At 37.2% G+C, this 27,218-nt stretch overlaps 1 protein-coding gene across 1 annotated transcript in view; it reads left to right on the top strand.

Annotated features, from left to right (window-relative positions):
• AKAP6 (A-kinase anchoring protein 6) overlaps window positions 1-27,218 on the top strand; it is a 404,455-nt gene that overhangs the window by 328,623 nt on the left and 48,614 nt on the right. The window contains exon 10 of the mRNA XM_004376527.2: window positions 803-1,027. Coding sequence (XP_004376584.1) covers window positions 803-1,027 — 225 coding nt within the window. The remainder of the gene's footprint in view (window positions 1-802; window positions 1,028-27,218) is intronic.

The following is a 27,218-nucleotide window of genomic DNA, read 5'->3' as shown; positions in this document are numbered from 1 at the left end:
TGACTTAATTTTATTTGTGTTAAAGCTTATTTTTGTAGGTTTAATTCATCATTAGAGATTCAATCCTATTGATTCTCCAAAGATAGTGTTTTCAACAGAAAAAAAAAAAAAAAAAACAGGCCTCCCTCACAACACCCCACATGTCACTGTGTTAATCTAAGTAGGTTTCTAGTACAGTGGATCTGAAATTATTCTAACATATATATTAGAATGTCTAGCAACCACAAATGCAAAGTGGGAAGAATCATGGGTTGAACAGTTTCCAGGTGAGGTAAAATCAACAGCAGCATCACAGAGACAAGCCTTCTTAAAATCCCTCGGTCATATAGTTTTGGGAATCGCATTTCATAAAGCAGAAAAGGAATTTAACTCTCCATGCACAATCTACTTTTGGCCTCTTTAGTATATTGATTAAACTGAGACTGTATCTCCTGAAAATTTTATGCAGAGGATTTTTTTTACTGTAAACTCCTGTCCTGAGAATTCAAATGAATTTTTATCAGTGACCATCGATAAACTTTTGGGCCTAATACCCTTTCTGTTAAAAGAAAGCAAAAGTGAATGAGATCTCCCTAAGCCCCCAGTGGTAGTTAGAACAACACAGGCTGTCTGAGAATTTGAATCCCAAATGTAACAAGGGGCTAATCTGGATTGAATGTCAGTAGTGAGGTGGCAAGTACAGCTGGTCACCTTCCTGGTGGCTCTTGTTATCAACCAAACTGTGAAGTGTTTTTGTTGCCTAAGCTAATCTATGTTTTTTTGTTTTGTTTTGTTGCTGTTGTTTTTTAACTGGCTGCATTAGAAAACCCTAGGAGAGAAGATCCAGGACACAATGGCAGGGCACAGTGGGTCGAGTCCACGTGACCTGCTCTCTCCTGAAAGCGGAAGCCTGGTAAGGCAGCTGGAGGTCAGGATCAAAGAGCTAAAAGGGTGGCTAAGAGATACAGAGCTTTTCATCTTCAATTCCTGCCTGAGACAAGAAAAAGAAGGAACAATGAATGCGGAGAAACAACTGCAATACTTTAAGGTAATAAAAAAACAATCAAAGTTGATAAAAAGCTTTCTTTATGGTAGGGATGAAATATTTATCAAGTACATGAAGTATTATACCCATGTATCTGTGTATCACTGTGCACTTAAATGTTCCCTTGAATTTATAGACACCCTCTACATTTCTTATATGCCAACATCTTTGTGTATATAAAGATGAACATTAAGCATAGCAAATACACATTGTACAGGGGAAATCTCTGCTGCTCATGTGTTTTGTGCAACACCTGTTGAGGGAGGACACTGATAAATTAAAATCAAACCAGCAAACGCTAAAATTACTGGGGACTTTGAAAGACAGACTGAAATGTTCTATAAATAACTTGGCTGAAATTACTTCCTTAAATTGATATGATAAAAGCACATGATTTAATTGAAGGCCATTAATGCTAACAAAAGGAAACATGATTTTTGCATAAGAAAGAATCAACTATTTATGGAGGGGAGAAAGAAAGTAAAAGTCATTCCAATGTTACAATATTCATTATTTAGAATAATGGCAACCTTATCAACAGAGCTGCATATGTGTTCAGCATGTGTCCACGAAGGAAGGTTATTCCCAGATTTGTTTCCATTGTTTACACAATATCTATTGAAAAGCAATTTAAGTTTGAATATGTTCCCTTACTGCCGAAGCTCAGCCTCTACTGTTTAAATCTTCCCATAAATGCAGTGATTATTGGAGCTCTGACTGATGTTAGCCTCCATGAGGCTTTGAGGTTGTAGAATATGAAGGTAGCAAGAAACCTTCTGGTATGAAAGGTGCTAAAAAGGAGAAAGAGGAAAACCAAGAAGGAAAGAACCTCTTGGGACTCAGCAACCATTTCTTCTGAAAACCTTCTGGGTCCAGGTTTTATTCATTCCACCCGCTCTGCCCTGCAATCATCCAACAGTCTGTCAGCGAATTTAGTCGTTCTTCCAGACAGGCAGGCTCAGCTTGCTCACCTGCATAACCAAAGAGGAGGCATCCTAAGTATAAGTCCACAGTACTTACCAATAAACTGTCTGCATTAACCAAACCAGTTGCTGTAGAGTTGTTTATGATTGATGGTGACACCATGTGTGTCAGAGTAGAACTGTGCTCCATAGGGTTTTTAATAGCTGTTTTTGCAGAAGTAGATTGCCAAGACCTCTGGATGGACTGGAAAACCTCTAACCTTTTGGTTAGCAACCAAGCACATTGACCATTTGCACCATCCAGAGTCTCTGTTTACATTAAAAACAAAAACAAAACACAACCCATTGCCATCGAGTCAATTGCAACTCTACAGGACAGAGCAGAACTGCCCCATAGGATTTCCAAGAAGTGGCTGGTGATTTCTAACTGCCAGCCTTTTTGTTAGTAGCCGAGCTCTTAACCACTGCGCCACCAAGGGCTCCCTGTTTACATTACACACCTACAAATAGTTTTGGTTGAAAACCTCTTCTGCCACTGAATTGACAAGATCAAACTAAAAGTTAAATGAAAATATCTTGCCAAGGCAAATGGATTTTTACTGTTTAAATCTAATATTCAAATGATTTGCTGTTTCATCTCTGCTCACCTCTCAGTAACCCCCACTGGAGGGAGATGGAGTCTTCAGGGATTTGCCTCTGTGTTATTTGAACTTAACATGTACCTTACAAAACACCTTGACAATTAGCAGACTGGATGTTGTGAAGTATATTTTTTTTCTCCATTGCATCTTTATTGCAACTTTAGTGAACTGGCTAATGGTGCTAGTTTTGCGATTAGATCAAATCCCAGTCCAGCTGTGTGACCTTGGTAATATTTCATGTCTAATCCCTTGGCACCTCAATTTCTTCATCTATAAAATGGATGCTAATAAAACTTACCTCACAGGATTATAAATTAACATATGTAAAGCACTTAGTATTTCTACTTTTTATACTGGTGTATTCATAAGGAATAGAAATCTCACAACATTATAAATCCAAAGATGTAATAATAATAATTGGAAGCAAAAACAGAAATTTTGTTATTACAATTATTTATCAACCTTCCTACCTACTTACTGACCTATCTCATACATATATATTTGAAAATTACTTTTTTTTTCACGTTTGCTATTGTTATAAATGAAAGCATGAGCAGTTCTGCATTCATTTTCTGTTTACTTCCAAAGGCCATTAGCTTTATGCTTTAAAATTGCACAGTGACATTAACATTGTTTTCAGCTTTGTCTTAGCAACAAATTTAAAAGGGAGGGAAGTCAAGAGGTAGGGAAGGAGGGAGCGAGAGAACAAGAGTTTGGGAGTGCACATAGGCTTCCAGGGCATTAGAGGATTCCTGGAAGCTCTGGTCATCTGCTAAAGTTGCACACACACTTTCTAGCCACTAGGGGAATATTCACTACACCTAACTCATTATTTACCAAGTGCCTCTTAACCACGAAAAACCAAACCCGTTGCTGTCAACTTGATTCCACTCATAGCAACCCTATAGGACAGAGTAGAACTGCCCCATAGAGTTTCCAAGGAGTGACTTGTGGATTCAAAGTGCCGGCCTTTTGGTTAGCAGCCAAATGCTTAACCACTGCACCTGCCTGAAGATAATCCTAGAATTTTTTATATCAAAAGTACCAGAGAGACCATCACATGCTTTTTGTTATTTTATATTTTTCAAAGACATATTATTTCCTTTAGCACATTTTTATGTTTTTAGCATCACTGTTTATCAAACTAGCTGATCTTATTCCCCACTCTAATTTATTTTAAAAAATAATATAATAAGCAAAATGAATCTCATACCCTAAAAATAGGTAGGACCTTAACAATAAACTACTCCATGTGGTTCCCTCGACCCCATTCCATTCCCTACTTCCCTCTCCTAAGATAGTCATAATCCTGAACCCTATGGGCATCATTCCTTTGTTTTCCTTTTATAGAGAAGAATATGTTTTGTTGTAGTTGTTTTTAACTTTATTGAAAAAGTAGTCATACTGTATGTTATCTTTTAGGATTTCCTTTTTCTATTTAATGTTTTAATGCTGAGATTCATTCCTATTGTTGAGTGTGACTGTATTCATTTATTTTGACAGTTGTATGAGATTTCATTGTGAGTACATATCTTTTAGTGCTAATAGCAACCCTATGAGGTTGGTGTTAGTGTCCTGATTTTGTAGATATGGGAAAGGAGACACAAGCAGGTTAAATTTTATGTGTCCAAAGTCACACATAATCAGTGGTAGAACTGGAGTTCAAATTCAGGGCTGTCTGACTCTAAAGCCCATTCTCTGAACTATTATACACAATTGACATTTACTGATATTTACTGAATGTCCTTCCATGCCAAAGACTCAAAGGAAAAAAACAGGACAGAACTGCATTTCATTGTTACTTCATAGTAGACTTATCAGTCACTGTCTTCAACAATTTGGTCAGAATAACAAATAGCCTTAGCTATTAGATCCTGGTAGGTAAAAATATTTTTGTTTTTATTTTTGCATTTTTGTACTGTATCGGTGTGAACTTCTTTGCCATGTATCGTTTTCTAGGTCGAAACTTTTCAAAACTGTTGAAATGATGGAGCCCTGATAACTTTTCTTTATGACCTGAAACTCTAGTCCCTTCTGAAGTTCTGACGTTGAGAAGTTTGGTCAGATAAGTTATGGAGGTCTATCATGATAACACTTTGTTGTTGTTTTTTTAAAAAAGAAAACTTTAGGCATGCCTCTTAGGAATTCTAGGCCTCTTTCTTTGAATATCTTTCCTACCCATAATTTTAAATATTTCTGAACTGTTTATTCTTTAGTGCTTGTTGTTGTTATGTGCCGTTGAGTTGGTTCCAACTGATAGTGACCATATAGGACAGAGTAGAACTGCCACAGGGTTTCCAAAGGGTGGCTGGCATATTCAAACTGCCGGCCTTTTGGTTAGCAGCCAAGCTCTTAACCGCTGCACCACCAGGGTTCCCTTTAGTGCTTAGCATGTGATTAAGTGTTCTGTGTATTAACGCTGATATTAAGAAGCATTGGAAGTTTGAAACAAAAATGTTTATAAGCAGTTGCCGTTTAGTTGGTTTCTGACTCATGGTGACCCCATGTGTGTCAGAGTAGAACTGTGCTTCATCGGGTTTTCAACGGCTGATTTTTCAGAAGTAGATCACCAGCCTTTCTTTCTTGGAAACTCTGGGTGGACTCAAACCTTCAACCTTTCGGTTAGCAGCCAAGTGCATTAAGTCTTTGCACAACTCAGGGACTCCCAAAATGTCTATAACTAGTCAAATTCATAACTGGCAATAAGAATCTACAGAATAAAAATGATTACTTAGCACAAATAAAAAAAAAAAAAAAAAAAAAACCCTACCCTGTTTTCCTAAGTCATAAAATAACTCAGATAGAAGAGTTAAAAGAACCTTTGCGTGTGGCAATTCTCTTGCCATATTCTGTTTCTTTTTGTAGGTTCTCAAAAGTCTTGTGCTATCATTGGTCATACAGAAGAGGACAGGATTTAGCTTTGTGATTCTCCACTTTCTAAAATCTCAGACTTTTAATAGAACTGAATCCTTTCAAATGACACCCAGAGTAATGGTAGATAAGCCACAGTGCACTACCCAGGAGAGCAGGGAGTGAGGGGGCTGCATATAAAAAGGAAAACCCATCACTTTGTAGGCAGAATGATGTTTCCTTTTTATAACTTGGTCTGGGATGAAAGAGAGGATCAGGATCTTAACTTTTCAGAAAAAAAAAGAAATTGTGGGATGTTTTCTTTCCCTTTAAGGCCGTAAGTATGTTAAATGCAGGGTTAGACACAACGGAAAATTCTACTGGGAGAGGAAAAGCAGTAAAGCCCAGCAACAGAGGAGAACCATGAATGTGGGAATCTAAGAGCCTTGGAGCAGACATGCAAAATTAGCAATCAGTGAAGGCACTGTGGCAAAAAAATGCGAGAAACTGCATCAGGAATTTCACCAGGTTCCAGCTGGCCAAGGGCCCTTTAGAGTTGTGTGTGCAGCTTCAAAGCCATTGGTTGGAAGGCACTGCTTTTAACGATGACCCTTCAGAGAGAAAAGAAAATAATTACTTAATCATGTGTTCCTTGTATCCCATAACCAAATTCATTATTCTAAACACTCAAATTGGGGAGAAATTATTCATTACCAGTTAAAGGAGGCCACAGCACTGGCCTCCACCCAGAGCTAGCCTGAGAAGGGCAAGTTTAGACCAGCTACGAGGGAGGCTCTGTCATCAAAAAGGTGAATGAATTGAATCAATTTGGTAAACTCTTCAATGATTAATGCCCCATATTTGCGCTGCAATTTAAATTTGACCAGGCACTTTTACCCATGTTATTATACTTAAACCTCACACAAATTATATAAGTTGAAAATTGTGATCACCTTCTTATATACTTTATTTTTATGAATGAAGAACTTGAGAAAAGTTAATGTGAGTTGTTTGAATTCATACAGCCACCAGCACCTAAGACAGCTAAAACTATGGTCTTTGGGTTCAAATTCCAAAACTCTTGCTATCCTGTCATTCACTGACCCTTCCAAATAGACATTGAAACTTTGTTTTACTCTAAATCAGTGATTGGCAAATACTTTCTATAAGGGACCAGATAATAACATGGTCTTTATCACATTTACTTAACTCTGCCATTACAGTGCAAAAGCAGAACTTTGAACTGGTTCTGGCAGCTCAGGCCAATGAAGTGAAACCCAAATGGACCCGAATTTTTAAAATGTGAGGGAACCAGAGCAGTAACCAGAACAGGAAAAATTATGGGTGAAAGCCCTGCTAGGAACTTAATCTCCCTCTTAGAAAGCAAGGACAGCCTACGCATTGCATAGCAACCAAATCTCTTGACTGGCAGAGTCAGAAACAGCGGTGCCCTGCTCAAAATTGGCTGCCAACAGCACCACTTTGACTGTGTGTAGCTCACCACAGTCTTGGCAATAATCCAGTCTTCTGCATCAGGCTCCTGAAAGGGCTTACTACGCTTCTTCTAAGTCTCCCGTTCGAGGGCTTTGACCCACACTTTTTCCCATTCCAGTTACCATTCCACTTCACCCAAATTTTAAAATTCAGGTCTATTCCTATTTTTGTGTCATCAGCCATGACTGAACCGGTTAGAACTGACTCGAAGCCCTGCGCAAAAGCAGCCACAGAAAGTAAATGTGGCTGTGTTCAATAAAGCTTTATTTACAAAAACAGGTGATCAGCTGGATTTTACCTGGAGTTTTCCTGAACCTCCTTTAAAATTACAAAAATTATCATAAACATGAGAATGGCTACTGTCAGCATCTCCTTTAAGTAAAGGAGGCCATACTAGCATTGCATTAAGCCAAAACCCATTGCCATCGAGTCAGTTCCAACTCATAGCTACATTGCATTAGGAGGAAAAACAAGTTATTTTAATAATTGTAACAACAGCAACTAATGCTTGTTAAGAGCTCATGAGGTGGGAGGCAGAGTTTCTAAATGCTTTACCTTCATTTGTGCATTTAATCCTCATCGCAATCCTGAGGCAGCTGCTATTATTATCCCCTGTGTATAGATGGGAGTCCCTGGGTGGTACAAATGGTTAAACCATTCCAGAGGTGCCTCAGAAAACAGGCCTGGCAATCTGCTTCTCAAAGGTCACAGCCTGAAAAACCCGATGGAGTAGTTTTACTTTGCAAGTGTAGGATTACCATGAGTCGAAATCAACTTGACAGCAACCACCACCAACACAACAATATATAGACGAGAAGGTCCCTGGGTGGAACAATTTGCTCTCAACTACTGATCTTAAAGGTTGGTGGTTTGAACCCACCCAGAGGTGCCTCAGAAGAAAGGCCTGGAAGTCTGCTTCTGTAAAGATTACAGCTATAAAAAACCCTACAGAGCAGTTCTGCTCTGTAACACATGGGGTCACCATGAGTCAGAATTGACTTGATGGCAACAGGTCTTCTGTTTTTACGGATAGACGAGAAAACTAAGTTGGGAAAGACTGAATTAACTTACTGAAGGTCACGCAGTTTGTAATTAGTGGAACCAACAGACAAACCTAGAAAGTCTGTTCCGTAATCTGCCACCATTCTGTAGATCCAACTGTCCCCAGTCAAAGACCTATTGCTGGAAAGAGAAAGAGACATCCGCCAGTTGTGATGTTCTATTGTTCCTTATCCCATTTCTGCATACTTGACAGCCAGCTGGAGGAAGTCAGCAAGTCAATGTTTTGAATCTTGGAGATTAAAATTTATAGAGTAGGGCCTTTAAAAGGATTACAAATTAACTATGAAATGTGCAGCACTACCAAATAATTACTCTCGAAAAGAAAATCACTAATGTACTTTTGAAAAATAAAGAGATAAATACAAGAGCTAAACATAGTTCACATGCTTTAAGAAATATTTCCCCAAATATCAACACTTAATTTCCAGAAATAAAAATAAGACCAATCTAGCCAAGATTTCTAGGGGGAATTTCTCAGGTCCACTATACCCATTGCCATTCCGACTCACAGCAACCCTATACCGACCTCAAACGGCACCATAAATAATCACACTGCCTGTGAACCACCCCCCACCCCAAAAACACACACACACACATTTTAAAGGAGATTAAGCTGAAAGACAGGAGAGAATATTTTAGAAGTTTCGAGATACAAGAAAGTAGTCTATGGTTCCTGCAGGTGCCAGGATCATCCCTGCTGCTGTGTCCTGGAGCCGTTACAAATTTGTAATGATGCTGTTGGCAGAACTGCAAACAAAGAATTACAGTAATTCAATCTAGCTGTAACAAAAGCATGCAAAACACTTTCAAAATCAACTGAAGTCAGGCAGGATTTAATCCTTTCTGTATGTCTTAGATGAATTTTTTTAGAAGATATTATATTAACTATATATGTTCATCAAAAGAAAACACTGAATTCAACTTTTATTGGATCCCTCCCCCACCACCACCATATATAAAAAATGCATTACCTAACACTTCTTTGGACATAGTTTTAAGTAATTGGATATGATCCAGGCTGCCTTGTTAAAAAAATTGGCTGGGTTAAGGTTGAAATTTAAAGATAGATTTAACTAAATGTTATTCACACTACCATCTGGGATGGTAGGAAGACCCGTAGGAAATTTTTGCATGCAATCCCTGTGCAACCTTCTAAAGTAAATGAATATGGGACCCAAAAGGCCCAATTCTTTCTGGATCACACCTTTTATTAGAAGAAGATGCTGAATGTTTCCTAGGAAGTGGGAGATTCTGGCCCTGACTTGAGGATGCAAAGTTATCACCATGTGCTCATTCCATTTGTTTTATTTGCATTATTGCTGTCAGATAAACCGACTTTATGGATGTCAAGGGCTGCCATTTTAATTTAGAAAGACAGGAAGAGATCTTACCCATCTTTATTTCATTGCCACCTTGAAAGCCAGACTGGACTGCATGTGGACTGTGAAGCCAGAGTGATGAATGTTCATTACTTCATTCTTACTTCATTACCTTTTTAAATGAGGGTCTAATTGTACATGCACACACACACACATTTTTTAAATACAGCTGTAATCTGGAGGAAATATTACTTCATTCTTAATTACTTAAATGTTATTTTTTTTGTTAATAAATTCAAATAAGGAAGAAACTTGAACAGAATTGCAAGGGTGGCTCCATGTTCTCCAAGTAAGTAAGTGTTGAGTTGGAGCAGAGTGCATCTGGTTCACCATAGTATAGAGACTTAAGCACATGAATTCAAGATGCACGGGTTTATCCTGGCTCCTCCTCTTTCTAATCCATAATCTTCCATAAGGTCCCAAGTTAACTTATCTAAAAAATGTGAGCTATAACAGTACCTACTTCATAGACTGGTTATGGGTATTAAATGAGAATATATGTAAGCTGATTAAAATAGGGTCTGCATAGCAAGAGCTCAATGTATTTTAGCCATCAGCATTATACTTACTATAGCATGAACCCGCCTTTTTAAAAAAGCATTTATATTTAATACAGCAGGATTATAGTAAATAGATAAAGCAAATTCTTTGGGGTTTTAATTACTTTTAGAAGAGTTGTGTGATCTTTAGGAACTGAATTATCTATTGGTTGGATCAGCTTATTTTTTACCATCAAGGTAAAATCTCAAGAGATTTTTTTCTTTTCCCCCAAGACTAGGGAAAAAAAAAGGTAATCAGTACCCCTCCCAAGCTTGCACTTTGAGCTGCTGAAGGGACAGATATTTTGGGGTACAGAAAACCAGGTCCAGGATTATCAAGGGCAGCTCTACACACTAGGACTACTTTTCAGCTTTTGAGCAAGACAGTAAGCTAGTTACTTGGAGTCCATGTTCTTTTCCACTTTACATCTCTCTGTCCTTTTTTTGTAAACACTCATTTTATATCTTCATCATGTTTCTCCTCAATTATAGCTTTACTTAAAAAAAAAGGTGTGTGTGTGCAGTCAGACCCTCACTAAAGAGGAGAAACAAACTTTCTCTTTTTTTAATGTTCCTATTGAATTGTCAATAATCTTTCATAAGTTTACTATTGTGTCATTTTTTTATAGTTGGCCAATTAACAGTATTTAGCGAGGAGTTTCACTGGGTTCTATTAGGTGGCAACATTATGATCTAGAATTTTTGGCTGTATAATCTTGGGAAAATAATTTCTCTTTTCTTTGGGATAATCTTTATTTAAAAATTCAGGGTTTTTGGATTAAAAAGATTTCCTCCAACTCTAGCATTCTTTGACTCTATACCATGTAATAGCCATCTTTTTCTATTGCTAAATTTATTCAGTTACAAATTTCATTTAATTCATCTTAGTAACACAATTTGGCACAAAACTTCTCTTGGATCCAACCAATCCTATACACCGGAACATAAAAATACTCCAAAACTTCATGATAAAAAGATTTTTTTGAACTAAAGTTGCTATGTTATTGCCTTTGAACAAGCTTTGTCCTCATACCAGTTTCCTTTCTAACATGATAATATATTTACAATTTGAATAGATATGCTGGTCTAAAGTGGGAAAAGCAAGACTTCCTAGTTATAAATATCAAATAGTCAGGATGGTGGCACAGATAACATGAACATATTTTTTTATTGGTTTATAAATCAATGGAGTCTTGGTTCATGGAGTAATTTTAAAAGTAGAAAGAAATAAACCCATAAACTGCTATTGCAATGATGACGAGCAAATGCACAGGTATGTCAGAAATGGGAGACAGAAACCTCTTGGTTAAAATTAACAACTAGGTTGAAGAGATGGAGGATTTGATTCTAACCAAACTAACCAGAGACCCTTTAAATGAATAATTTCTTTTATAAGGATCAGCACAAAGCTGGTTCCTTTGAGGCAAAGGTTGAAGATGTCCCAAATGTCCAACTTTTCCAAGCTGCTGTACCAGTCCGTCATCTCTAACATCAACTATTCCCTCTCCCCTTAGTAATCTCCCCCCATCTTTGGGTTCCCTAATTCACTGCAATGTCTCACCAACTGTATAAAGGAAATGGCTTACAGGGTTGTGGAGGCTGGCAAGTCCCAAATTGGTGGATCAGGTGTAGGCTTCTCCCTGGCCCTCAGTCTCTGCCCAAAGGCACTCAGCTTTCTCACTCCGTGGGCCTGGAAGCCCACTGCTCTGTCTCTTGCGGGTCTCTCCTGCAGGTTTCTCCTTCCTTGGTGGTGGTGGGCTCTTCTCTTTCCCGCCTCTGGGGTGGCTCATTTCAAGCCTCCTGGGATGGCAAAACTGACCAATCCCCTTGGTGTGCCACAATTATCCTATCACACAATCCCACGCAATCACCTGGGTAGGAGTTGTAAGACCATGGCTAGAAAGGCGACACAAAAAAGCAATCCATTACACTGTACCCTTCAATTGTAGACCTAGCTCTCTCATCTCTTAGATGGCTTGCAGGGCTTCACAATGTATCTAAAGATTTAGTATAGCCTTGCCAATCTTATTATCAATTTTTCAGCATCATTATTATTTTAGGTGAGTCTCTTTAAATTGCATTTTAACTGAATCTGAAAGTCTGTATCTTTTAATAAGATTAATCCCATTCACATTTATTTTCTTGATAGTAATTACTGAGCTAGCTTCTTTCATCTTGTCACATTCATTTATTTATTCATTTGATAAATATTTATTGTGCACCTACCATATGACAGGCACTGTGGTAGGTGTTGGTGATACGTGAAGCTTACAATGTGGACTGGTTTAAATCTTTTGCTGTATGGAATGTTGTTTTGTTCATTTTCGCTCTGGTGAATTAGAAAGTATACCTCCCAGTTTTGTTTTAATTTCCAATATAAAAAAAAAATCAGCATCTTATTGATGCCTCCTTTAAAATGAGAAATTGAGCTTGCTTTTTACTATTTACTCCACTGTATCACTCCATTTTGTTGATATAATCTTGGGTTTAATTATTAGCTATTATTATTCCCAATATAGTTACATTCTTTCTCATATCTTCAAGAATTTCTTTTGACATTTGCACTATATTTTATAAGAATATTTAAAGTTATTTCAAAGTTAATTCTTCATAATACTGATTTCACCGCTCAACTTCAGATTTTTATATCATTAGTTTTCTTTTTTTTTTTCCTTTAAATTGTATTCTTAGTACTGTGTATTGGCTTGTCTTCTAATAATTTTCATAGCAAAGCATACATTCACAGTATATTTTCCAAACCCTTCCTTGTCTAAAAATGTATTTTTCTCAAGCTCACATATAAACAGTAGCTTGGCTGAGTATAAAATTTTAAGGGACGGTGCGACCTTTGCCCTGAAAATTGTTAATGATTCTTCTGGAATTATAATTGTAAAGAAGTTCTGATCTTTGTTCCTACATAGTAGTATTTTTTTCTACTAGTATATGACTGGACGTTGGTCTCTTTTCATTTATTTTGCCTAGGACTTGGTTAGTCCTAATTGCTTTAGAAAACTTAAATCCTGCTTCAATCAGGAAAGTTTCACCCACTATCTTTTTGATCATCACATCTCCATATGTTTAGTTGCCTCCTTTTGGAAATTCTCTTCCGTGCATATTCGATCCCCTGGATCTTTCCTTCACTTAAAAAAAGAAATATTTGATTTCATCATTTTCACTTCTTTGTCCAGGGACTTCTGGTAGATTTTTCAAGTTTGTTTTACAGTTTATTATCTTCATTGCAATTTTTAATTCAACAAAAGTTATTTTCATGTTTGTTCAGTCTTTGCTGGTCTTCATTTGTTCCACCTTCAGAAGTGTCCACTTTCTTGCCATGTATCTTTGTGCATATTTTTGAGACACTGATTTGAAATTTTCTAAGATTTTCTTCTTTTCTTGCATCAATCCTGTTTCAAAAGATGTCTGTTGCTTTGAGTCCTCAGATTGGCCCCTTGTTTTTGAGCTAAAATGTGTATTGTATTGATGTATGAGTTGATTTTTCTCTGTTTATTCTTAAGAAAGGAGTTTCTGTTATCCAGGACTGGGTGTTGAGATGGGTTCTCTGAGAGATTATATAAATGGCTTCCTATATAAATATTTGAGGCCCAGACTGAAAAAAATGGAAAATTTAGATTTTTTTTAGCTTTACTGAAATTCAAGGATGAGAAGGTGAAGGCCATATACATGGAATAGCAAAATTTCTACTGATAGTCAAGCATAGGGGTACCTAAACGTTTAACATCAGATAAGGTTGAAAAGCAATCAAGGAGCCCACACTTTGCTCATTCACCGGCGGTATCTTCAGTGTCCCTGAGCAGGAGAGTGGTCTTGCAGTTATGTGCCCATCAGCCTGAAGGAAGAAAGACCTGTTAAGTGGTAGCTGTTCTGTAATTTAGGTGAGAAGTCCTATAGTCATGAAATAGTGTAGGTACAGTGGGTTGGGGGTAGGTGAAGCTAGATTTAAGAGAGGCCTCAGGATTTGAGATGACAGAATTTGGAAACTGCTTTGCTGGTTGTTGTTATTGTTCTTAGTTGTCGTTGAGTCAGTTCTCACTCATGGTGACCCCATGTGTGCAGAGTAGAACTACTCCATAGGGTTTTCAGGGTTGAGACTTTTCAGAAGTAAATCACCAGGCCTGTCTTCCAAGGCACCTCTGGGTGGGTTCAAACTGCCAACGTTTCAGCTGTAGTTGTGCACTTAGCCATTTGCCTACCCTGGAACTCTTTAATGGGGGTATTTGGTGTCACCATTAAATAAGGTGGGGAGTCTAGAACCAGGTCTGGCAGGGAGGAAGAAGGAGAGGACAAAGATGATATCAAACCTCCTTCTTATCAGGCTTCCTGTATCCTTGCTGTTCTCCAAAGTCAGTCTCTCTCTCCATTCTCTCATCTCCTCTTATCTGCCCCACCCTTTTCAGACTTCACTCCCACCATAAGCCCCACTCTCCCTGGAACACTAACTTTTGCCTCTTCATCAGCCTATACTTCCCTTTAAAGGAGAGGATATATAGATAAGTAAACAGGTAAGTAGAAGAGAATGTGGCATGTGCTTTGAGAGGAGTTAACATAGTGTGCTATGGAAGTACGCAGGACATTCCTGGGAAGAGTCAGGTATGTTCTCATGGGGAGAAGCCAGGATGTTCCTAGAGTAAGTGACTCTAAGTTGAGATCTGAAGAGTAGCCAGTGAAGAGGGAGCAGAATGTATGTGCAGAGGCCTGGAGATAAGCAATCAAAGAAATTCTTGTGTTCTTTGTGTGATTATTTAAATGTTATTCAAATGTGTGGAGGTATGTGTCTATGTATCTTGTCAACAAAATAGATTGTACATTTTATAAAAGCAGGAACTATCTGAGGTTTTATTGTTTTCCATGCCCTCCATAATACCAAAGATAATGCCTTTAGAGCCACTAGATACTCAAGTAGTACTTAATAAGTCATAAAATTTCATCACTGGGTAAGACCTGAAATCATCTAGCTGGCTCAACCTCCTTATTCCAAAGACGAGGAAACCAAGTCTTTGTTAAATTAAATCATTCACTCAGGACCAAACAACCTGAGTGAGGATGACAATCCTCATCTGAATCCCAATCAAGACCACAGTTCAATAATACTGAACTAGTGATTTCGTATGTGTCATCATTGATTTCTTTGCAACTTTGACATCTCAATTTTTCTTTTATAAAATAGAGATAATAAACTTGCCTCTGTTGGTGATTAGAAATAAAAATAATCGTCATAAGGGATACTGTGATTAATAGGAAATGTAGAAACGCTTACTAATAGTACTAAATGTTATTTTAAGCAGTACTAAAATGCACATAACAACAAACCAAGGCTCCTCAGGCGTTGGAACTTCAAGATTTCCCATCTTAGCCAGCAACAGCTTCCAGTCTCAAGGGGCTTTACTCTTGGAAACTCAACTCAGTATTGAGTTTGATAACATTTTCCACCTTGTGTTTATGTTATACCTTCCATATGAGGAGCTTAAAGAGCCTTACAGACATTAGATCATTAATCCTCTCAAAACCTCTCTAAGATACAGTGAAGGCATAAATCATTATTCCTATCTGGAAAAAAAAATCACCTAACTTATCTCTCTTAATTTCACTTATGCTATAAACTGTTGATTAAATCCTAACATATCCTGTACATTTAGAATATTGCATTCTCTTCCCCAAGGAGATTTTTTTTTTTCTTTTTGAGTTTAATGTCACAAGGATAAGTGTGAAAACAGTCAGAAGTACCTTTAAGAAGCTCAGAATACGAGGTAGCCCGGGTTCCTCCTTCCCCTTTTCTCAAAATGTCCTTCTTTATTGCCCTTCAGTCATGACTAAGAGGAATGACTTTTAGGAATTGGAGGGATGTTTCAAGACCCATTCACTCCTTTATCTGTCAGCTGAGACCAACAGAAAGAGAACCGATGAGTGTCCATTCAACCATGCCATCCTAACTCTCAATAAAACATTGTGCGCAACGAACTTCAAAGTTTTACAGAAACGACGGTGGAAGTTAAATTTTCAAACTTGTGTGCTTTGCTTAGGCATATGATTCTCACCATAAAGATATTTAGATTTAAACTTTGAAGAGGTTAGAACACGACCAAGACATGAACAGAATCCGAGAACGAACAAGGTTATTTCACATAAATGATTGCAGCAACACACTTGTTCAATTAGAGCAGTTTTCCACAGTTCAGGCCAGTAAAAAGGAAAATAAACAAAAATGATAAAGGCATAACGAAATTAATATTATATTACCCCTAGAAGTTTATCAGAGAAGATGAGAGCCATCTTGCAGATGAGTTGAGAGATAGTAAAAGTTGTATTTTACTATCACTTCTTCAAAGACCACCCTATGATTTTTTTCCTGTCTCATAATAGAATAAGGTTATGGAATGAAATAATACTAGAGAGTGTTAGAGGTTAAAGGGATCAGTACATTTTAGCAAAGAGATATTAAGGGCACTTAGAAGTTTTGTAATTTCAAGTAAACCACAAAGTTTTGTGGTTTACTTGAAATTACAAAACTAGTTATTGCAAAACTAGGACTAGACTCTAAGTTCAGTGTTTTTTTTTTTTCTCTATCAAAATTGCTTCTCAAATGTTCAACTGAAACATCTTTATGTTCGGATAATTTATGGTTTGTCTTGCTGCCTAGATGTTAGATGGGATGGATGAGAGGATTACCCCCCATGCACTAAATCTTTTTGGAAGAAGTCAGGAGACAGGTGTGATGTCTCTTCCCAGAAGAGAAAACATACTACTCTAAACGGAAGACTAGTTTTATTCAAGAAAATGCTCTAGAAAAATTCTGAATCTCTGCTTTGTTTTAGCTATGGGAATGTTTAAAGAATGTTCTTATTATATTTTCTTTTCACAAGGTTATGGAATATTGCTTTGAGCTAAATAATCTTAGCAATTTACCAGTTGGCTAATATTTAGTGAGTATCTCTCTATCACCTAATATAGCAGTAGAAGTGTGTGTTGCCGTTACATATTAGTTAAACTTCTAAACGACCTTCAGAGTGTGGTTAGTATTACTGCATATCTGGGAATACTGAAAACTGATGAAAAAGAGTTAACTTGCCTGGTGTTTTCACCATAAACACAAAGGAAAGAGCCAAGAAGCAAGTTCCCAGTGGTCTAAGCTCATAGGGAAATGTGCTATTTGAGATGGTATGAAAATAAAATCAAGAATATGCAGTTTAAAAAACTCTCTATAACTCTGCCTCTTCTAGATCAAGGAGGAATAAATGAATAAACAGAAGAGTCTCTCTAATGTCAACCTTTTCTCCCTAGCATCATTTTCTTCTTTAGTGGTGTTATTCGCCATTACCTAACTCTCTTCCCACATACTTATTGAGTCTCTAGAGTTCTTGAAGCAAGGATGGTGAGACTACATCTTACATACTTTGGACATATTATCAGGAGGAATCAGTCCCTGGAGAAAGGACATCATGCTTGGTAATGGAGAGGGTCAGTGAAAGAGAGAAAGACCCTCAACAAGATGGACTGACAGAGTGGCTGCAACCATGGGCTCAAGCATAACAACAACTGTGAGGCTGGCACAGGACCAGGCAGTGTTTCGTTCTGTAGTACACAGGGTAGCTATGAGTCAGAACTGACTCAACGGCACCTAATAATTGTAACAGAGTTCTTGAATCCATTTATTTCCCATCTGTTGGATTCTGGAATAACAGGAATATTTCCCTAAACTATAATTCCTAGCCACTATACTTCAGGTAACCCTCTGAGCTTTGTGACAAGTACCAGGATTAGCTTCATAGGAAATAAACAGAGTAAGTTAGGCAGAGATAAGCTTGGAAAAACAGAGCTTGAAAGAGAAGTGGGGTGGAGGGTGGCCAACTGTATATGGCTGAGAGAGCTCGAAAAATACCATGCAGCAGAAGTGAGTGAGTCAAGTCTAATTAATCCAGTAATGGGCCCTCTCCCATGAACCAGGTTGCCTGTGTGTTCCATATTATGCCTGGGAACTCTTCTTGAGTCATCCTGGCCCCTGTGTTCTCTTGCTTACTTTCCTAAGGCTCTTTCATTTTCTAGGTGTGGTCATTACAATGATTGTTCTTTCAAAGATTTAACTGAATGGGTGTGTCCCGCTGTACCTTGTCGTGTAGAATTCTTTCCTTCCTGTTCCTCAGGACTGGCCTGGATATTCTACTGGCCTGGTCAGTGAATACCCAAGATCTCTACAAAGCAAAAACGAGTTCAGGTAGCTAGGATCAACAGATAATCGAGAGAAGAAAATTGCCTTCATCCGTACTCTCTTCCTCCGAATTACTTTGAAAAGATTCTCACAGAATCAATAAGAGATAAAAAAGCACAGTGGGTGTTGTAAATAGATTTCAGAATATAATGATGTAAAAGTAACTGACAATTAATGCCTCATCTGCTTATGAAAAGAGTGGTAGTGAGTTTTAAGAAAAGGTATTTTATAGTATAATGGCTACATTGCATTTACATCCAGCACCCTTTCCTCTTTATTGCTAAAAGTTACCTTTCTATAATTGTAGACTGGTTTAGCATCTCAACAATAATGGACATGTTTTTAAGAGATTATTACCAAAAGTACATTCTTTATTCCAGGGAGACTCTGTAATAGATACCAGCATTTTAGTAATGATAAAAGCAATCTGTAAGTGATTACAGTTTTCTTTAGAGTAACTTAACCTTCATATTGTTTTGTATGTCTGGAATTTTAATAGTGTTTTTAATTTAGAAAAGGAAGTATATAACATATTACTAATTACACATGAATATGAACTAAGCACACGACCACTGAGCTTGATTCTTAAACATATTTAAAAGTACTTAACCTAGTGTAGAGAAAGTCACAAAGAAGTTAAAGAATGCCACACAGGGACAACAGCAGCTTTTGTGGAATAACACAGCAAGAGTCTGCAGTTTTAGAATGGTTATTATATTTTAGTCCAGTCTGGAAAAGCTAAGAGGAATAGCAATGCATCTTAACGAGTGAAATTAATGTTTTTTTAACATATGTATTACAAACTATCAAAATATACATGTGAGTATTTTTAAAAGAATGGTTAGCTTTTCTCTTGATGACACCATTCATCCAAGTTTACAGTATTAATTAATAATCCTGGTGGCTCTTAATGATTCAACTTGGTTGGTGAGAATATTAGATTACAAGAAAGAGTAAGATCTTTTTCTGGGTCAAAAAGTTAAGATAATCAGGCCAGGAGGGTAAAGGCAACTCAACTGCCTTTGAACTTCACTTATCTGATGACAAGATGAACATGAGGAGATTACTTTTCTTAAATATCAAAGTATTTATTTAAAATATGGTGATTTTAAATGATGATGACAAATTATTTGGTTCTAGAATCTAGACTTATCTTGTCATGGACGACATCAAAACTATTATGGCAAATATCCCAGCCCCTCTTCACGGAATGCACAGAGATGTGCCTGGTGAACCAAATCAAGGGGCTTTAATGCTATTTTTAAAATCTAGCTTTTACACTAAGTAAACCAGTTTGCTATCTTGAAAGAAGTTATAATCTACTTAAAACTGTCATTCTCTGTTTCTGACTTGCAATTAGATGATATTTCCAAAATGTCAGACCTAGATGCTGCTTCTGCCATCAACATAATAAAATGTGACAGCCAAGATATTATATCAATACCTTTTCCATAATTAGCAATAAGGATCCTGCCAAGGGTTAACTAGAAAAGTTTCGTAAACGTTTTTCTACAAATGGTCCTGAAGGCAGTATTATGCTTTCAAAATCTGCTAATGTAGCAAAGACTAGTGACAACCATGAGACAAATCTATGAGCAAAACTGTTTGGAGAGAATAGTTTTGTAGTGTATGATGTATGTTACGCAAATGAGCTTATTAGGACTCTCATCTATTTTATTATTGGTGACCAATTTAATAGAGGCATTTAAAATACAATATTTCTGCCTAACTCCTAGAAATGAAGAAGATTCATTGATATAATTGAGAGCAAATGATTGCATGTCATGCCATTTAACCATGTCATTTTTCAATTGCTATTTTTTGCACTTCACTGCATGCTTATAGAATATTTAGCTTCAGTATAGATTAAGTCCCAGGGTTTGCAACTGAGCTGAGTTCCTATATTGGCTGACGTCTTTTAAGTTTGGAACAATTAAATACTTGGATGTCATCTGCCCGTATTGTCTTTAAAATATGCAAGTCAGCATTCTTACCCTGTTTGAGGTGTTGTAATATTTTTGCTGTTTTGAAGAATGGTTTCTTCACACTTCTAGGATAGAAATTCTTATCTGCAGCATTTGTACACTAAATATAGTTAAGTTAACCACATAATTGACTCCTGAATGGAGCTATCAGGACCAAAAGAGCTGCTGACCCCTTGCTGGAAGCTTTGACAATCATTCGCATAATATATGTTTCCTACCTTTCTCAATCTCTTCTTTGTTATTAATATCATTTGTATACTTCCCAGGAAAAGATTATCTCAGCCCTGGTGGCGCAGTGGTTAAGAGCTTGGCTGCTAACCAAAAGGTCGGGAGTTTGAATCCGCCGGCTCCTCCTTGGAAACCCTATGGAGCAGTTCTGCTCTGTCCTGTAGGGTCTCTATGAGTTGGAATCGACTCGATGGCAATGGGTTTGGTCTGATTTTTGGTATCCACTAGAATGTGAGTGAGGTCCATGAGGACAGGAATTTTTGTCTGTGTTGTTCACTGATCTATCTCAAACACTTAGTGCCTGGCATGTAGGTGTTCAATAAATATTTGTTCAATGAATTAGTGTTTTTTCCATTTCTGGCCTTAAGGATTACATAGGTTGCTAATTCTTAACACATGTGTAGCCCTAGAAATTGGTAGAAGATTGGACTTCTGAATAGTGTGCAAAAAGAGGTAACTGGCTCTACTGTTAATAATAACTTTAAGGCTGTGGCCATTTCTGCTTGCAAGTTAAGGGCAGAGATAGTCTGAAAATACAGATATTTTATAAGCTTCTTCAGTTCTTATAAAAGGTGGTGTCGTACTGTTTTTGAGAATAGACTCTAGATTCAGGCTGCCTGGGTTCAAATCTGCCTTTGCTATTTATTAACTGTGTAACTTTTGGTTAGCTACTTAACCTCTCTGTGTCTCCATTTTCTCATTTACAAAATAGGTAGATGAGAATAATGTATATCTCATGATGTTGTTTTAAGTATTAAATGAGTCAATATATATAAAGTACCTAAAATAATGCATGACACACAGAAATATACAAAATATGTTATTAGTGTAGGGGTTTAATGAGGAATAATTAAGGAGTTAATATTAAGAATAGTGTGCTAGCAATTAATAAGACTACATATTGTTATTATTTTGCAATCAAATGAATCTTTGATGAAATATTTGAATAAAACATAACATTTTTATTTTGTATTGGTTCAGATACATGTAGTAAACTCAGGATGATCTTTTGTAAAGTGCATGAAGTACTTTATGTTATGTCAAACCAAAAAAAACCAAACCCATTGCCATCAAGTTGATTCTGGCTCATAGCGACCCTGTAGGACAAGGTAGAACTGATCCATAGAGTTTTCAAGGAGTGGCTGGTGGATTCAAACTGCTGACCTTTAGTTAGCAGCTATAGCTGTTAATCACTTCGCCACCAGGGTTTCCTACATTATGTCGGGTCTCTCATTTTTGTACTGACACCAACAGCACGATAGTTTCATAAGATGTATATGATTGTATACGAAACACATCACTGCAATAATTGGATTTAATTAACATTCTTCATTTTCCACATTTGTTTCAACTCCTCTTCAGATACATATTCTTTTGTATTTACGTTTCTGTTTATGTATTATATTTCTAGAAGTAGGACAGCTATATTAAAAATTGCACTGTATTATTTTTATCATATAGCAGAATGTCTGATCTGTTGACTGAGATTTATGGATTTGCAGTTATGACTCTATCCCAGGAAACTTTATATTACTTTTGCTTTTAAAAAGCCCTTAGCTTTCATGTGTAAGTGTATAAACCCATATATTGACCCACAGTTACAGGACATTGGTAACTAGATGGTATTAGTAATATCATAGAGTCTGTTGTCATGACACACTCTAGCACAAAAGTTAGTTCTCTGATTATATCATCAATTAGGTGGTTTTAATAATATATATATATGCTCTTTGAAGACTTTTTTTTATGACTGCTTTATTGAGTTATAATTCACATACCATAAAATTCACTATGTGAAAGCGTGCAATGTGATGGTTTTTTAGTATAGTCACAAAGTTATGAAACCATCACCACAATCTAATTTAAGAATTTTTCATTACCATCCCCAAAAAAACCCATGTGTATTCATAATCACTCCCCATCACTCCAATCCCTGGCAACCACCAATCTACTTTCTGCTATGAATTTGCCCATTTTGGACACTTCATATAAACGGAATCATATACTATGTGGCCTTTTGTGTCTGACTTTTTCACTTAGTATAACATTTTGAAGGTTCATTCATGTTGTAGCATGTGTCAATACTCCATTACGTTTTTATTTCTAAATAATATTCCATTATATGGATATACCATATTTCATTTATCCATTCATTAGTTGATAGACTTTTAGGTTGTCTCAACTTTTGGGCTATTGTAAATAATGCTGCTATGAACATTCATGTACAGGGCTTTGTGTGATCAAATGTTTTTATTTCTTTTGGGTATATACCTAGGAGTGAAATGGTTGGATCGTATGGTAACTTTATGTTTAACCCTATGAGGAACTGTCATATTGTCTTTCAAAGTGACTGCAATCCCATCAGCAATATATGAGGATTCCAATTCCTCTTCGTCTTCACCAACAATTGATATTGTCTATCTTTTTTGTTATAGCCATCCTAGTGAGCATGAAATGGTATCTCATTGTAATTTTGATTTTCCTTCCTTGATGACTAGTGATGTTGACACCTTTTTGTGTGTTTATGACTGTTTGTGTAACTTCTTTGGAAAAGTGCACATTTTTTAATCCTTTGTCCATTTTTAATTGGGTTATTTTTCTTCTTATTGTTGGCTTATCAGAGTTATTTATATATTCTGGACATAAGTCTCTCAGGGTTGGCACAAACGGTTAGGCACTGCACTGTCAGCTGAAAGGTTTGCTTTCAGAGGCACCCACCCAGAGGCACCTCAGAAGACAGGCGTGGCAATCTGTTTCCAAAAGGTCACATCCTTGAAAACCATATTGAGCAGTTCTGCTATGCACACATGGGGTCACCATGAGTTGGCATTGACTAGACAGCAACTAACAACAACAATCAGCTATCCTATTTGCAAGAATTTTCTCCCATTCTGTGGGTTATATTTTTACTTTATTAACGTTGTCCTCTGGAACACAAAAGTTTTCAATTTTGATGAAGTCCAAAAATCACCAGTACTTTTGGTGGGATACAGCTAAGAAATCACTATCTAACCTAACATCACAAAGATTTACTCCTATGTTTTCTTATAAGATTTTCATATTGTTTTAGCTCTTACATGTAAGTCTATGGTCCATTAATTAAGTTAATTTTTGATATAGTGTAGATAGGGATCCAGAGTCATTCTTTTACACATGGAAATCCAATTCTCCCATCACCATATGTTGAAAAGACTATTCTTTCCCCACTTAATAGTACCAAGAGTTTTTTACTTGCATTTATTTTATTTGTAAGAACTCAATATTATTCATTAAACCCTATACTTAATCATAACATAAACCTTTTTACAGCGTAAATTAGACTTAATTTTATAAACATTATCTTGTCTAAACTACTGTAGTGTCAGAATACTTTTTTTTTTCTATATCTGAACTTGTTATTATGTGATGTGACCTCTTCAGAGACGCTTTATTGACTGCCCAGTCTAAAGTAACCCTCAGACACTTTCTATCATACTGCTGGATGGCCTTCCTGCTGTGCATTCTTATTAGATTATGACTGCAAGCATTAATAACATCTACACCTGATACCTGTACCTTTCCAGCAATTATCATTGCTTTGTTTTACTGTATGTCTTAGGCTAGGTTATCTAGAGAAGCAAAACCAGTGAAGCATATATATTTATATGCAGATATATGTGTGTGTGGAGAGAGAGAGAGAGAGAGAGATTTATATCAAGGAAATGGCTTACTCAGTTGTAGAGGCTGGACAGTCCCAAGGCCATGGGTCAGGCCCGAGGCTTCTCCTGACTCACGTAGCTGCAGGGGCTGTCAAACCCAAAATCAGCAGGCAAGCTGCTAGCTCAAGTCCCAATCCTGCAAGCAAAAGCCAGCGAGCCTTGCTGGAAAGTCCCCTTATATTGGATGCGGGCCAAACCCCCAAGGAAACTCCCTTTCAACTAATTGGCTGCTCACAGTAGATCCCATCATGGAAGTTTTCACATAATATCAGATCTAATCATAGAAGTGATTACATCGTTATACAACTGCCAAACTACATCATAACTGCCAAACCACTAAGAATCACGGCCCAGCCAAGGTGACACACAGCCTTAACCGTCACACTATGTTAGCTGAAAGCAGTGATTCTGTTTAACTAAGCACAATGCCATATATATGTTACAGTCATTAATTAGTAAACGACATATTTGATACAAGTGAAAAAAGAAGTAAAATACGTAAATATGGAATTCAAACAACCCAAACCCATCAACATTCTTTTTTTTTTTTTTTGTAATTGTGCTTTAGGTCAAAGTTTACAGCTCAAGTTAATTTCTCATTCAAAAATTTATACACATATTGTTATCTGACCCTAGTTGCAATCCCTGTAACATCACAGTACACTTCCCCTTCCCCCCCCCAGGTTTCCTGTGTCCATTCAACCAGCTCCTATCCCTTTCTGCCTTTTCATCCCACCTCTGGACAGGAGCTGCCCATTTAGTCTCGTGTATCTACTTGAACTAAGAAGCACACTATTCATGAGTATTATTTTATGTTTTATACTCCAGTCTAATCTTTGTCTGAAGAGTTGGCTTCGGGAATGGTTTCAGTTCTGGGTTAACAGAGAGTCCGGGGGCCATGTCTTCTGGGGTTCCTCTACTCTCAGTCAGATCATTAAGTCTGATCTTTTTTCATGAATTTGAGTTCTGCACCTCACTTTTCTCCTGCTCTGTCAGGGGCTCTCTGTTGTGCTCCCTGTCAGTGTGGTCATTGGTGGTAGCTGGGCACCATCTAGTTCTTCTGGTCTTAGGCTGGTGAGTCTCTGGTTTATGTGTCCTTTTGTCTCTCGGGCTAATATTTTCCTTGTGTCTTTGGTGTTCTTCATTCTCCTTTGATCCAGATGGGTTGGGACCAATTGATGCATCTTAGATGGCCGCTCCCAAGCTTTTAAGACCCCAGATGCCACTCACCAAAGTGCGATGCAAAACATTTTCTTAACTTCGTTATGCCTGTTGACCTAGATGTCCCCTGAAACCGTGGTCCCTAGACCCCTGTCCCTGCTACTCTGTCCCTTGAAGTGTTTGGTTGTGTTCAGGAAACTTCTTAGCTTTTGGTTTAGTCCAGTTGTGCCAAATTCCCCTGTGTTGTATGTTGTCCTTCCTTTCACCTAAGATAATTCTTGCCTACTATCTAGTTAGTGAATTCTCCTCTCCTTCCCTCACCACCCTTGTAACCATCAAAGAATGTTTTCTTCTGTGTTTAAACCTTTTCTTGACTTCTTATAATAGTGGTCTCATACAATATTTGTCCTTTTGAAACTGACTAATTTCACTCAGCATAATGCCCTTCAGATTCATTCATGTTGTGAGATATTTGCGGATTCCTCATTGTTTTTATCATTGCATAGTGTTCCATTGTGTGTATATACCATAATTTGTTTATCCATTTGTCTGTTGATGGGCACCTACGTTGTTTCCATCTTTTTGCTATTGTGAACAGTGCTGCAATGAACATGAGTATGTGTATATCTATTTGTGTGATGGCTCTTATTTCTCTAGGATCTCTTCCAAGGAGCAGGATTGCTGGATCATATGGTACTTTTATTTCTAGCTTTTTAAGGAAGCACCAAATCGATTTCCAAAGTGGTCGTACCATTTTACATTCCCACCGGCAGTGTATAAGTGTTCTAGACTCTCCACAACCTCTCCAACATTTATTATTTTGTCTTTTTTGAATTAATGCTAGCCCTGTTGGGGTGAGATGGTATCTCATTGTAGTTTTGATTTGCATTTCTCTAATGGCTAATGATCGTGAGCATTTCCTCATGTGTCTGTTCATATCCTTTGCCCATTTTTTAATTGGGTTATTTATCTTTCTGTTGTTGAGATTTTGCAGTATCTTGTAGATTTTAGAGATTAGACCCTGATCAGGTATGACATAGCCAAAAATTTTTTCCTAGTCTGTAGGTTGTCTTTTTACTCTTTTGGTGAAGTCTTTCGATGAGCATAAGTGATTGATTTTTAGGAGCTCCCAGTTATCTAGTTTCTCTTCTGGTGTTTGTGCTTGTTAGTTATGTTTTGTATTCTTTTTATGCCATGTATTAGGGCTCTTAGCGTTGTCTCTATTTTTTTCTTCCATGATCTTTATCATTTTAGATTTTATATTTAGGTCTTCGATCCATTTTGAATCAGTTTTTGTTCATCGTATGAGGTATGAATCTTGTTTCATTATTTTGCAGATGGATATCCAGTTATGCCAGCACCATTTGTTAAAGAGACTATCTTTTAGCCAATTAATGGACTTTGGGCCTTTATCAAACATCAGTTGCTCATAGGTTTATGAATTTATGTCTGGATTCTCAATTCTGTTCCATTGGTCTATGTATCTGTTGTTGTACCAGTACTAGGCTGTTTTGACTAAAATCAGGTAGTGTAAGGCCTCCCACTTTGTTGTTCTTCTTCAGTAATGCTTTACTTCTCTGGGGCCTCTTACCTTTCCATATGAAGTTGGTAATTTGTTTCTCCATCTTGTTAAAAAATGTTGTTGGAATTTGGATCAGGATTGCATTGTATCTGTAGATCGCTTTGGGTAGAACTGACATTTTCACAATGTTGAGTCTTCCTATCCATGAGCAAGGTATGTTTTTCCACTTATGTAGGCCCATCCACATTCCTTTTGTTTGTTTGTTTGTTTATGGTACTTTAGATGAAGGTTTACTGAACAAACTAGCTTCTCATTAAACAGTTAGTATACATATTGTTTTATGGCATTGGTTAACAACCCCATGACATGTCAGCACTCTCCCTTCTTGACATTGGGTTCCCTATTACCAGCTTTCCTGTCCCCTCCTGCCTTCTAGTCCTTGCCCCTGGGCTGGTGTGCCCCTTTAGTCTCATTTTGTTTTATGGGCCTGT

Source organism: Trichechus manatus, unplaced genomic scaffold, assembly GCF_000243295.1.
Source record: "Trichechus manatus latirostris isolate Lorelei unplaced genomic scaffold, TriManLat1.0 scaffold00043, whole genome shotgun sequence".
Taxonomy (NCBI): domain Eukaryota; kingdom Metazoa; phylum Chordata; class Mammalia; order Sirenia; family Trichechidae; genus Trichechus; species Trichechus manatus.
This window is presented reverse-complemented; position numbering and strand designations above follow the sequence as displayed.